The sequence below is a fragment of the Zeus faber genome, assembly GCF_960531495.2.
Source record: "Zeus faber genome assembly, chromosome: 9".
Lineage (NCBI taxonomy): Eukaryota > Metazoa > Chordata > Actinopteri > Zeiformes > Zeidae > Zeus > Zeus faber.
Genome location: NC_137197.1, coordinates 31429480 through 31441442, shown reverse-complemented (window position 1 = coordinate 31441442; position 11963 = coordinate 31429480). Strand labels below are relative to the sequence as shown.

Below are 11963 nucleotides of genomic sequence, written 5' to 3'. Positions count from 1 at the left end.
TCAATGAGGCCTACTGCCCCTGACCCTTTTTTGTTTTCTTTTTTCTGTTATTTATGATTTTTCTATTTTCTACCCTGTCTTGTTTTACTATCTACCCTGCCTTGTTTCTTTTTTGTTTTTTTGTTTTTTCCATTGTAAAGTGTCCTTGGATTCCTGAAAGGCCCTATATAAATCCGACTTATTATTATTATTATTATTATTATTATTATTATTATTAAAAAGTCTACGCCTGGGTGTGATATTTGATTTCCTGCTGGAATGATAATATTTTCTTTACATAAGTGAGGTTTCATTTGTTGTGGGGGAAAAATATTTTTTTTCAGTAATCCACATAAGGACTGCACATCAGCAATTTTATATCCATGGTTGATGCACACCAGGATTGGTAATTCAATATTTTCACTAATAACATATTTTGAATGGACCTCTACTGGATTCTAGGCTCCAGTTAACGCTTTGTGCCCGGAAAAATAGAGCCGAGTCTTAAATAATCATGAGGGGTCTAGGAGCCTCATGGGTTTCGCAACGCTGATGCTTCTGCTTGGTGTGACCTTCTACATTGATTAAAATGGCAGCGTATCTGAAGCGTTGCTGCGCTGCTTTCGCAATGCTGACATTCTGCTTCTGGTGTGGCCCAGCACGTGGAGACGACCGCAGGGGTGAAAGTACGCATCGGCTGTACCGCCTGCCCGATCACAAACACAAAGTCATGCATGCAGAATTTAAGGCCATGCCGGACATGAAACTGACCCAAACCCAACCCAAACTGCCTGATGGGTTGGTCCCTTTCTGTGTAGACTACCGAAAGGTGAATGCGGTGTCGAAATTTGATGCGTATCCGATGCCCCAAATGTTATAATTCTGAATTACGTTCCCTAGTTGAAGCATGTGCAGGGAGAACAATATTGGAACCAAGATTGAGCCCTGGGGTACCCTAGATTAAATACTGGCAGGAGTAGAAGATGAGCTGCCTACAGAGACTGAGAAACCTTTATTAGAGATATAAGAGCAGAACCAACCAAGTGCTGAGCTAGAAATGCCAACCCAATCCCTCAGCCAGTTGATCAATAATATTGATATTGCATATTATGCTGTGATACATTGTGTTAAAAGATGCACTGAGGTCTAATAAAATTAGGATTGAACTGTTCAAATTGGCAGTCCTAGATAGTTGGTCCCGAGCAGACTGAGTCCTTTGGTTGTATCAGGGACATCTAAATGTCAGTACATCTATATCGATAATACATGGAGCCTAATGTGGAGAGAGAGACAACTGGTGAAGTGGTCGTAGCCATGTCGAAGGGTTGGAACTTGACCAGCAATCAAGATCCATTTACCTGTAGACAGGAGTGCAGTCAGGAGGTGTCACCTCCAACACCTCAGTCTGCTGCTTCCTGGTGTTGTTTGACCCAACATGTGTACAATGATCCTGGTGCACGCAGGGTAGTGTTGGATGTCTGACTCCAAGCCTCCCCTCACGATGGAGCTCCCAACGCCGATGGTTGATGGGCTAGGGTTGATGAAGCCTAAATAATCAATATTTAGCAAACCATAAATGGTAAACAGAACTAGAAAAGGAAACAAAAGAAGGAATTATGGATCATGGAGTATATTCAAATCCACAGAGCTGTTACAATTTACCCAGAATTTGTAAGAAGTGGTAAGAAGCCCCTGTTCCCACCCCCCACAACAACGGTCCCCATGTTGCTTCTTAGTCAGGATGCTCATCCCTAGATCACAATCAGTTAAAAAACACTGCTTTACCCCAATGCCTTCCCATGTACTTCTGACTATGACCACCAGGAGGCAGCTTTGTAAAACTGTATTGCAGTCAGCAATTGTAGTCAAAAGGTAATGTGGTCAGAGGTCCATGTAAAAAATAAAGAAAGATGGGTCCTCTCGCTTGTAGGTTTGTTTAGAAAATATTTATTTTAATGTAATGTACACTGTACAAGGCACTGAAGCATATGTGATACATTTAGATCTCATCCCTCAAAATCAAGTTTTACGGAACAATTCTCTCCTTAGAACTTTTGTGTTGCTTTACATTATTGTTATTTCTTTTAAAGCCATACAGATAAACACAGTGATTTCACCCTGCACATCGGTTAGGTCAAAAGGGAAACTTCAATTTGTACTGTACTCCCCAATACAAACAATTATTCTCTAAGATACCGAGTCCAAAAATACGAAATAATTTTTAGAATTGTAGATGTTGAACAACGTAATCTTTGTAATACACGATTGACTGATCTCAACAGATTTTTTTTCTTTACTCAAAATTAATGTATTAAACTACAAATCAGCTGCTATTCATTATCATTCTAGGAATCACTATTCAGGCATGCTGTGATTGTCTTCTGTGCTGTCTTTCAGTCTAGTGTGATATATCCGAAATTAGGGGGCCCTGACACTTTTATGTCTGTGTCCAAAAGGCTCCTGAAAATGTTGCCGGTGGAATTTTATACTGTATGATCCTGTTGCCAAATGACATCTGAGCTCAATAGTCCATATTCTACTCCAGTGGTTCTCTAGCTAGTCTATACATAGCCATCAGTGGAAAAAGTTGTACTGCAACAATGAATGCCCTTTTTTATGCGGATGACGAAAGAGCTACGTATATATTATATATATTTCATTATCATCCTCATTCTTAACATTCCTCTGTATTGCTGTTCCCTGTCATGGATGCTCACCTTCTCACCAGCCATTCCTCTCTGAATGAACTATGCCTTATTTTATATCCCCTCACTAACTGACACCCCCCCCCCCCCCCAACCCCCATCCCCCACCCCCCTTACTCCATCCTGTCACTACCATCGCCGTTGATCTGCACCACACAGTCCTTGGCCAAAGGCTCCCTAGAGTGGGCTGTGTCAAAGTGCTGGGTGTTGACCTTGTATCGGCCCCGGGTGTCCAGGCCCGTGGCGGGGAGAAATCGACGGTCAAAATGGATCTCTTGGCGGAGGTAGGAGGTCCTCTTCTGGCAGGTGTCACCTGTACCCTCCTGCGATGCGGAAAGGAACACCACCAGCTCAAAGTGGCCGGAGCTGCCGTCGCACAGGGCAGGGTAGAGCGGGCTGTGGCGGTCCAGTGGGTGGTAGAAGGTGAGGGGGAAGATGAAGAAGGGGCATGGGCGGTGTCCTAGGCGGTCCAGCTGGAAGTCCAGCGAGGTCTGGTGCAAGGCCTGGCCCTCGCACTCCTCGTAGAGCACCGCGCTCACTTTTACATTCATCAAGGGGCGCTGCAGCATGTTGGTGGCGCGCAGCATGAGACACGTCTGGCCCTGATGCTGGCCGACCACCGCCTGGGGGCTGAACTTAATGGCTCCAGCTCGTTTCTGGGGACGGGAAATCTTGGCAACAAATGCACCTGCATGATGGTGACATGAGATATTATAATAATCATGATTGTTACTGTATTTTTCCAAAAGATTTACACTTTAGTTTGTCAGTCACATTTAAAATAGTTAATCAAGTTAGTTGATGTGTTGAGATGGTTTCATTATAGCCAATCTTTTCCCTTGCACACTTGGGCTACTTTTTTTGTCTAGTAACGGAAAACTTCAAGTTTGGAAAAACATTGATGACTTAATTGTTAGTGTCAACCTTAAAATCTTTGATCATATGTTTGACATGTTTCTTTCTCCAATTAAATGATCAAGTTACTCTTTTTTTGGTGTTGAATTGTGTTCACCTAGCGACATTCATTTTTGAGGCTTTACAGTTTTGGTTGTCAATCGGAATGACAAAATTAAACAATTCACTACAGCATTTTGTGACTTTTGCCAACCAAACTTTATTTTTAAGGATGAATCTAAATAACAGTGTGATGATAGCTTTTAATAGCAATGATGCAAAGAATGTGGTACCTGTGATGAACGCTTCTAACATGAGTCCCAGCAGCATCTGAACGGCCAAGAGCGCTATGGCGCTGGGGCAGTCGCCGCTGGGGAACATGGTGCCGTAGCCGATGGTCAGCTGTGTCTCCAGGGAAAAGGAGAAGGCAGCCGTGAAGCTGGTGATGTGCTTGACGCACACCACGTGACCCACGGGTGGCGCGTCATGGTCCTGCACAGCCAGGTCACCATTGAGGTGCGCCAGCAGGTACCACAGGCAGGCAAAGAGCAGCCAGTGGGCGAGAAAGGAAGCACAGAAGGCAAGAAGGACCCAGCGCCAGCGCAGTCCCACGACTGCCCCCCACAGGTCGTGCAGCGTCAGCAGCCAGGCGCGGGCCGAGGCCCAGGGCCACAGCCCTGGTGGGGCGGGCGGCGGGCGTAGGGCGCAGTGACCGTCTTTGGTGACCAGCCGCTGGCGGGTAGGGGAGGACAGGAGAGGGGAGGAGGAGGCCTTGCCGACGAGATCGTTGCTGTTGGTTTTGGTGGTCATCGTACCGGGTATCGGAGATGGGGCTTCAGGGAGGGTCAAGCAAGAATGGTCTAGAAATGAAGGAAAAAAGGCTTTAATTGACCAAAGAAGATTGGCTGGTTGGAATCGTCTATTCCACCTTATCATGTGTCATGATAGATCACTGGATTCTGGTTTTAACTCAAAGTGTTTTAGCTAGTCTTCTGTATAATATAATATGCAGTTCTTGCATATAGACTAGAGCAGTGAATCCCAGGTGATATGCTCGATGACGCTTTGTATGACATGCAATGAGAAATTTGGGGGTGAATCAAAACCTTTTGAACATTAGTACATTTTTGTTGTCTAGTTACCTGGCTTAAGGTTGCCTCCTATAATTACTATAATCAAGGACAAAAAGGACAAAGACTACATTTTCTGGGGTTTTACATTTCAGAAATTTAACAAATTGTTTTTATTTGCAGATTCTGACTGATCAGACTGATCAGATTGCCAGGTCAGATTGACATTGAAACTACGTTACAAATTACACTTGTTCAGCATAGCCATGCTCTTATCTTAGTTCAGAAAGGCTTTGGTGTACTAACTTCATAGTTCTGACTTCAAAACCAGTTATTCAAAATAAGTGATCAAAAATCTAACATTACATCATGGCTGAATGGACAATTATTTGTACATGTGTGTAAGAGAGGACAATTATTTGTACATGTGTGTAAGAGAGGGAGAGAGGGAAGGCTGAAATTGACTTGCCTTTTCATTTTTGTTCACAGAGAGATCTTTATTCAAGTGCCATGATGATAGATTGCCTATTTGAGAAGCATGTGTTATTTTTGTGGGATTGTGGCTTGTAGGTGGTACTTTCATGTTTTTGTCTGATCAGACATGGTACTAGGTTCAAACAGTTGACTAGAGACCACTGGACTAGAGATTTAAAACCTATACAGCAGTTCTGATCTGTAGATCTACAAGCCTTCATAAGGAAACGCGCTGGTGTCTTATGTACATGTGTTGCCGGGAACAGCAATACTCTAGCAGCTGTTCTCGATGATCCTTTAGCAATTTCAAAAGCAAATGATTGTAGTAAGTGAGAGAACCACATCATGGACTGGACAAAAACAGGAATACGCACCTGTGACAGCAGATGGTACTCCTGCTGATGGATTATGGGATATATTGATATTAGGATTAGGGAGTCTATTGAGATTTGAAAATGGGCCCGGTGGACAGTAAACCAAAGTGAATGGGCCTAGCAGCTATCCCTCACCTGGAATATACCTTCTTAAAATGATCTGCTACACGAGAACACTTCCAATTAAGACAGGTATATTATCACATGGCAGCTAGTGTCACTTTGACAGCAGTGACAATTCTGGCTGCAGAATACATGCTGAAACTGTCAATAAGACATTCAACTCTCTGCAGGAGCTGTTCTGCAAGAACTGCACACTAAACTACTACTATAAGGCCATTTTGGCCTAAATGTATGAATATCGTGTTAAAGTGATCCTTCTCTGCTTCCTCCAGTATGTTTGAATGTGCTTCCACTGCTTCTCCCCTTGAATTAAAAAATTAAACCTCACATAGTGACATTCCATGCTTGATTCATACACACCTACGCATTTAGTCAAATATCGGGATCTCTAAATTTAGGTTCCAAACTTCAGCTTCCTACACAAAATCCCGTTGTATGCTTACACAGGTTGTATGTGCCTCGGGCAATTCTGGTGACCAGATGTCGCCTATTTGGAGGCACTCTTGACAGCTTTAAACAGGCATACAGCTAGAGTCCTGTCCTTTCCAAAGTTTCTATGTCAATATTGTTGCCAGGAGATTAGAGCAGGGCCCAGTGGGGTATCTGTCTGTGTAACACAGCGACACGCAGAGTAGGAATGTGTCTTTCATCTGCGGGGAGTTTTAAACTTACTGCACTGCACTGTATGTCTCTCATGTTGTCTTTTTTTTTCTTCCAACCATAGGCGGTATCGGCTTTACTTAATTTTATGTATGCATGAAATTTTCACTTGTGAGCTATTTTTGTGGCTTTTGCATTTGACATAGGCAGCATATCTTTAGATGGAACGGATCGAAAGAGGTGTAAGCTGATCACAAAAAATTCCAATGAAAGTGTGCAGACCAAAGTTTGGGACAAATAGTTATTTATTGTCTTGCATTTTTATAGATGAACATGTTTTTGATAAAAAAAATCTGTGAGACTGACAAGCATTGACTACCATTTTTACGAATTACTCAAAGATTCACATTTTGAGCATCTCAAAACGAAACCTTTTGCTTAAGTTTAATAACAGCAACCAAATACAAGTTTGGTATGCAGTACACACTTACCTAAAGAAATGGGTAAATAAGTACAGAGTATATCGCCTTGACTCCTTAAGTGCCAACTGCTTCGCTCTCTGGCTCAATTTGACTCTTCAAAGATGAATGCATTATTTGCCCTTCATTTTAACAAGGGCCACTCCTATATCAATAACCTTATTGTTCAGCTTATTGTTTTTCTTGTTTTTTTTGGCCCCTATTTCTAGACGCAAGCGACTTAAAATGATGCAGAAGGGGGAAGATAGATAGTGAAGGGCAAGTATCCTGTTAGCGCAGCAAGAACTCTGCCTTTGTCCTCGGGCCGGGGGGATACCACCAGCCCTAACACTGTCAGCAAGGGCCGTCACATGAGGACCATGTGCTGGTGCTCGGGCACTGGCAGAAAAGTGCTTTGTGTTGCACGCAAGTCTCCCGCTACTGCCCTGTTCTCCACAAAGGTTATTTCTGCAGTGTGAAAAAAACCCAGAAATGTCATGCAACATGACTGTGCCAATAACAAACGGTATTCTTGTTTCCAACACCATCCGTGGATCACTAGGGGCTGCCTGCGGCTCCACATCATAATACACACAACCTCTTCTGCAGCAACGATTATCTGGGTGTGAAGATGCTGAGTTAGCAATTTATCCCAGCTGATAATGTTATTACAATGTATCCCTTTGTCGTTAAAAGTTAGATATCCAAAAGGATTGTCTGGATGTCCACAGAAAACACTTGCGTAACCGGCAGTGTTCCTGTAAGACACCGCAAACCTAGTGTCTCTCTTTTTTTGACCCACCTCTAACTGGTGAGACCAGCGAGAGGTGGAAATTGAGTAGAATTTCACATAGCCAACAAAATCAAACAATTTATCCTCTACTTTGATGGTTTGCGATGACTGAAATAAATGTATTTTCAGTTATATTTAGGGTGTGAAGTTCCCTCCTTCGTGCTTATGCTGACTACCTACGACGTGAAATAAACCCCACTACCTCACTGTGTTTGGTATGGAGACAAAAAAAAATCACGATCAGCAAATGTCTCCGGTGTCTGATTCCAAATCACAAACACAGCCACTCATATCGCTAATATCCAAGATGTTTTTGACTGGTGTAATTTACCCATAATCTTCTCGAATACCCAGGGTGTTTGGACTCCCTCTCGCTCTCTCTCTCTCTCTCTCTCTCTCTCTCTCGCTCTCTCTCTCTCTCTCTCTCTCTTTCCCTGTCTCTTTTTATCTCTATCTTATCAGCCATGCAGACATCACTCTCCTTGTATCAAAGCATCGCTCAGACTTGTTGTCTTACTCACCTGGATTGGCAGTTGGGGTGGGGGGGGAGTGGCAGCTAAAGAAGCGCCCTCTCTGTTACCACCTTCTCACCTGAGCGCTTGATCCCAGGGTTGGGCAAGGGGGGGTGGGCAGGGATGGGGCGCCCAGGAAAGATGGGACAAATTTGCTGCCGTACGTCCCTTGGACGAAGGATTAGGGGGGGGGGTAAATCCCAAAAGGACTCCCAAGGCTCAAGAGCGTCACCCCGGGAGGGTTTTTTTTTTTTTCTTAGGGCTCGCGAGCTGGACTGTGAGTGCAGCGCTTTTTCGCCTCTCCGATCTGCTGCTCCTAGCTCTGGGCCGTGGATGATTTGATTGGTCACATTGCTCTGCATGTAGCCTATTAGTGTTCCCGGAATGCAAAAAAAAAAAAAAGAAATGGGGAGGGAGGGCAGAAGAAGAAGAAAAAGGAAAAAAAAAAAGAACAACACCTTGTCACAGTTCATTGAAAGAGCTGCTTGTGGGCTAGTGTCCTGCAGCTGATGGGAGAAAACGAGTATGGGAATGAGGCTGTGTGTGTGTGTGTGTGTGTGTGTGTGTGCGTGTGTGTGTGTGTGTGTGTGTGTGTGTGTGTGTGTGTGTGTGTGTGTGCGTGTGTGTGTGTGTGTGTGTGCTCCCAAGCCTGCCTATAGAGGAGAATGCATACACTGATCAGCCACAACATTAAAACTATTAACAGGTGACGTGAATAACATTGATTATCTCGTTCCATGGAACCTGTCATGGAGTGGGAAATATTCTGCAGCAAGTGAACAGTCAGTTCTTGAAGTTGATGCATTGGAAGCGGGAAAAATGGGCAAACATAAAGATCTGAGCAACTTTGACAAGGGCCAAATTGTGATGGCTGGACGACTGGGTTATACATCCCCAAAACCGCAGGTCTTGTTGGGTGTTCTCGGTAAACAATTTGGCTGAAATAGTTCATGCAGGCTATGATAGAAAGGTGTCAGAACACACAGAGCATCGTGGCTTGCTGTGTAGGGAGCTGGTTAGCCGCTGACCGCAGGAGTCATGAGTGCACATGCTGTCCACCACCAAAAATGCCCATAATGGGGATTTGAGCATCAAAACTGGACCGTGGAGCAATGGAATAAAGTGGCCTGGTCTGATGTCACATTTTCTTTTAAATCATGTGGATGTCTGGTAGCTTGTGCGTCATTTACTTGGCCATGACATGGCACCAGGATGCACTATGCGAAAATGACAAGCCGGCGGAGACAGTATGAAATGGGCAATGTTCTGCTGAGAAACTTTTGATTCTGAAATTCATATCCTGAAGGGCCCGCATCCTTTGATTTCCATAGGGGCCCGGACATAGGGAGCTGGGCACTTTTGTGACCAAATGTTTGCACTGTGAATCACATGCCCCCCTTCCCCATTCCTGCAACTTTAAAGCACCATTCGAGTCCAATCACATATTCGACAATAAAACGTGCGAAACCCCGGCATCCCTTTGTGTCATGCTATACCAGGGGGGCCTGGCCACAGGGTGCCCAGGCACAAAGCGCATGTATAACGGACCCATGGTTCACAGAATAAGCGGACACGCGCTCAATCTAGTGCACTGGCCCGGCACTGCCGCAATGTGTAACGGCCTGGTGCACGTCCGCGACTAACCCGTGGGTCCTCAGTATTGTGACCAAGGGCTATGTCATTCAGGTCGCCCACCCGAAAAGTCACGTCTGCAGTGCCGGACAATCAGATTAAGGTTTTCAAAAGGTTATCTCCCTGCTAGAAAAAGGGGCAGTGTGGAGTGTCCCGAGAGAGAGGCACACGGACACTACAGCAGATACTTTGTGGTGCCGACAAAAGACAGAAACTATTGCCCAATATTAGACCTGCGAATGTTGAACTAGCATCTGATGAAAATGGAATTTCAGATGTTGACCACATGTCAATTGGCGAGATCTTTTCAAACAAGCGACTGGTTTATGAAACTAGATCTGATCTCCATCCACCACGGTACAGAAAATATATGCACTTTGCCTTCCAGGGAAAAGCCTACAAATTACCCACACTCCCCTTCAGGCTATCTTTAGCTCCTCTGGTGTTCACGCAATGTGTGAAGGCTGCACACCCTGCTGGCATAACACCATTATACCAGCAGGGGTGAGAGTGTACAACTATTTGGACCAAGGGAATCAGTCAGGCAGCCAATTTAACCCTTTCCCACCGCTTCGCTATCAACATCGAGAAAAGTGTATTAATTTTAGGCATGGAGCTAGATTCGGTTTCAATGATGGCCCGTCTCTCCTCAACCAGAGTTCAAGCTATCAAGTCACAATGCCATCAGCGGACGCGGCACTGCCCGTTGGCATGTTGTAGGCCAGGGCATCCCAGAGGTGGTATGGAGTGATGGTATGGAGCCCTCTACAATGGTGCAACAGCCAATGGATGGTGGACGGCAACGCAGGCTAAGTGTCACATAAATGTGTTTGAGCTGCACACAGTGTTCGCTCTTTAAGACTTTCTACAAGCCACCAAGGGCTGGCATGTTCTGGTGAGGCTAGACAAAACGTTGGCAATAGCATACCTCGATCTCCAGGGTGGGAATCTCCTCTCCCTTTGGGCAGTCTACATCCCTGACACACTCAACCACAGAGCGGACCTATTATTCAGGGGGCACCGCCAGGCAGAAGACTGGCGCCTTCACCCCCAGGTGGTGGCGGAAATCTGGAGACAGTTTGGCCGGGCGAAGGTGCACAGTGCCCGGTATGGTTCTCCGTGGGGGGGGACCAACACCTATTGGGCGTAGATGCGCTGCCCCACCCATGGCTGGAGGCGCCGCTCTACGTTTTTCCCCCTGTGGCACTCATCCAGCCATTTCTGAACAGAGTGTGGGAGGACAACCGGACACTATGGCTGGTGACTCCATATTGGCCCAGCCCTCTGTGCTTCGCTGATCTGATACATGAGTGTGGGTCCCTTGTGGGGGCTCCCCCTCTGACGAGACCTACTTACGCAGAAAGACTGAACGATATGGCACCCACACCCAGACCTGTTGCGCCTCCGGGCCTGGTACCTGAGAGGGAGAAGCTCCCAGCATCAGGCCTGTCAGATGTGATGGTTGCCACTACACAGAGTGCCAAGGTACCCCCTCCCAGTATACTCTGAGGTGGCGTATTTTTGCTCAGTGGTGTAAGCAACGGGAACACAGCCCTTCTGACTGCTCTATAGGACCGATATTGGAGTTCCTACAGGGATTTTTTTCTGAAGGGAAATGCGGCCTCTAGACTTATAGTCTATCTGGCAGCAATTTCAGCATGTCATGGTAGCTTGCATGGCTTCCTGCCAGGCATTCACCCACTGGTGGGACCCCTCGATCCCTACTTGGGATTTATTGGTAGTCTTACAGGCCCTGTCAGGACCACCATTTGAGGTCCTGTTCACCGCAGACATCAAGACTGTTCCTTTAAAGATGTCTTTATTGCTGGCGCTCGCCTTGGAGAAATGAGTCAGTCCACCTGTCCTGCATGCAGTTTGTGGCTGGAGGAGATAACATGGTCATGCCTTCTAAAGCATCTTTCACTCTGAAGGTTATTACCACCCTGTTTCAGCCGGCGTTGCGTTTGCTTCTTGCGCCGCTCTAGACTCTCTGGCTGGAGAACAGATTCCAAGCCCTGGAGCCCACAGTCGATGCCAGATATATGCGGGAATTCCCTCCTTTGGGGGGGGGGGGCTCACAGTCCACCATGGGATCGAGGGCACCAAGACGGTCTCTACCGCCACCAGCCTCGTTCCCACTGCCGCCAGACTATCCATCGGCTGCCCGGGCCTCCGCTCCCAAGCCAGTTGGTGGCTCCTCTGCTGCTGTGGGCCCAGCTGTTTTCAACACCCCAGAGCACCACCTCGGCTCCCGCAGGAAGGAATCTAAAGAATCTAACACCGGTTCGGACTCAAAGTCTCAGTACCCCGCATAGCCATGCATCCAGAACAGTAAAAATGTCTCTATTA

The 11963-nt window shown here is 46.0% G+C and overlaps 1 protein-coding gene across 1 annotated transcript; it reads right to left on the bottom strand.

Moving 5' to 3' along the window:
* Window positions 1-2797: 2797 nt before the first annotated feature.
* On the bottom strand, window positions 2798-4388 carry kcnj13 (potassium inwardly rectifying channel subfamily J member 13; the record flags this gene model as incomplete). Its single annotated transcript, XM_080007278.1, has 2 exons — window positions 2798-3372; window positions 3872-4388. 2 exons carry the CDS (start codon window positions 4386-4388, stop codon window positions 2798-2800), a joined length of 1092 nt encoding a protein of 363 aa, XP_079863404.1.
* Window positions 4389-11963: the final 7575 nt, after the last annotated feature.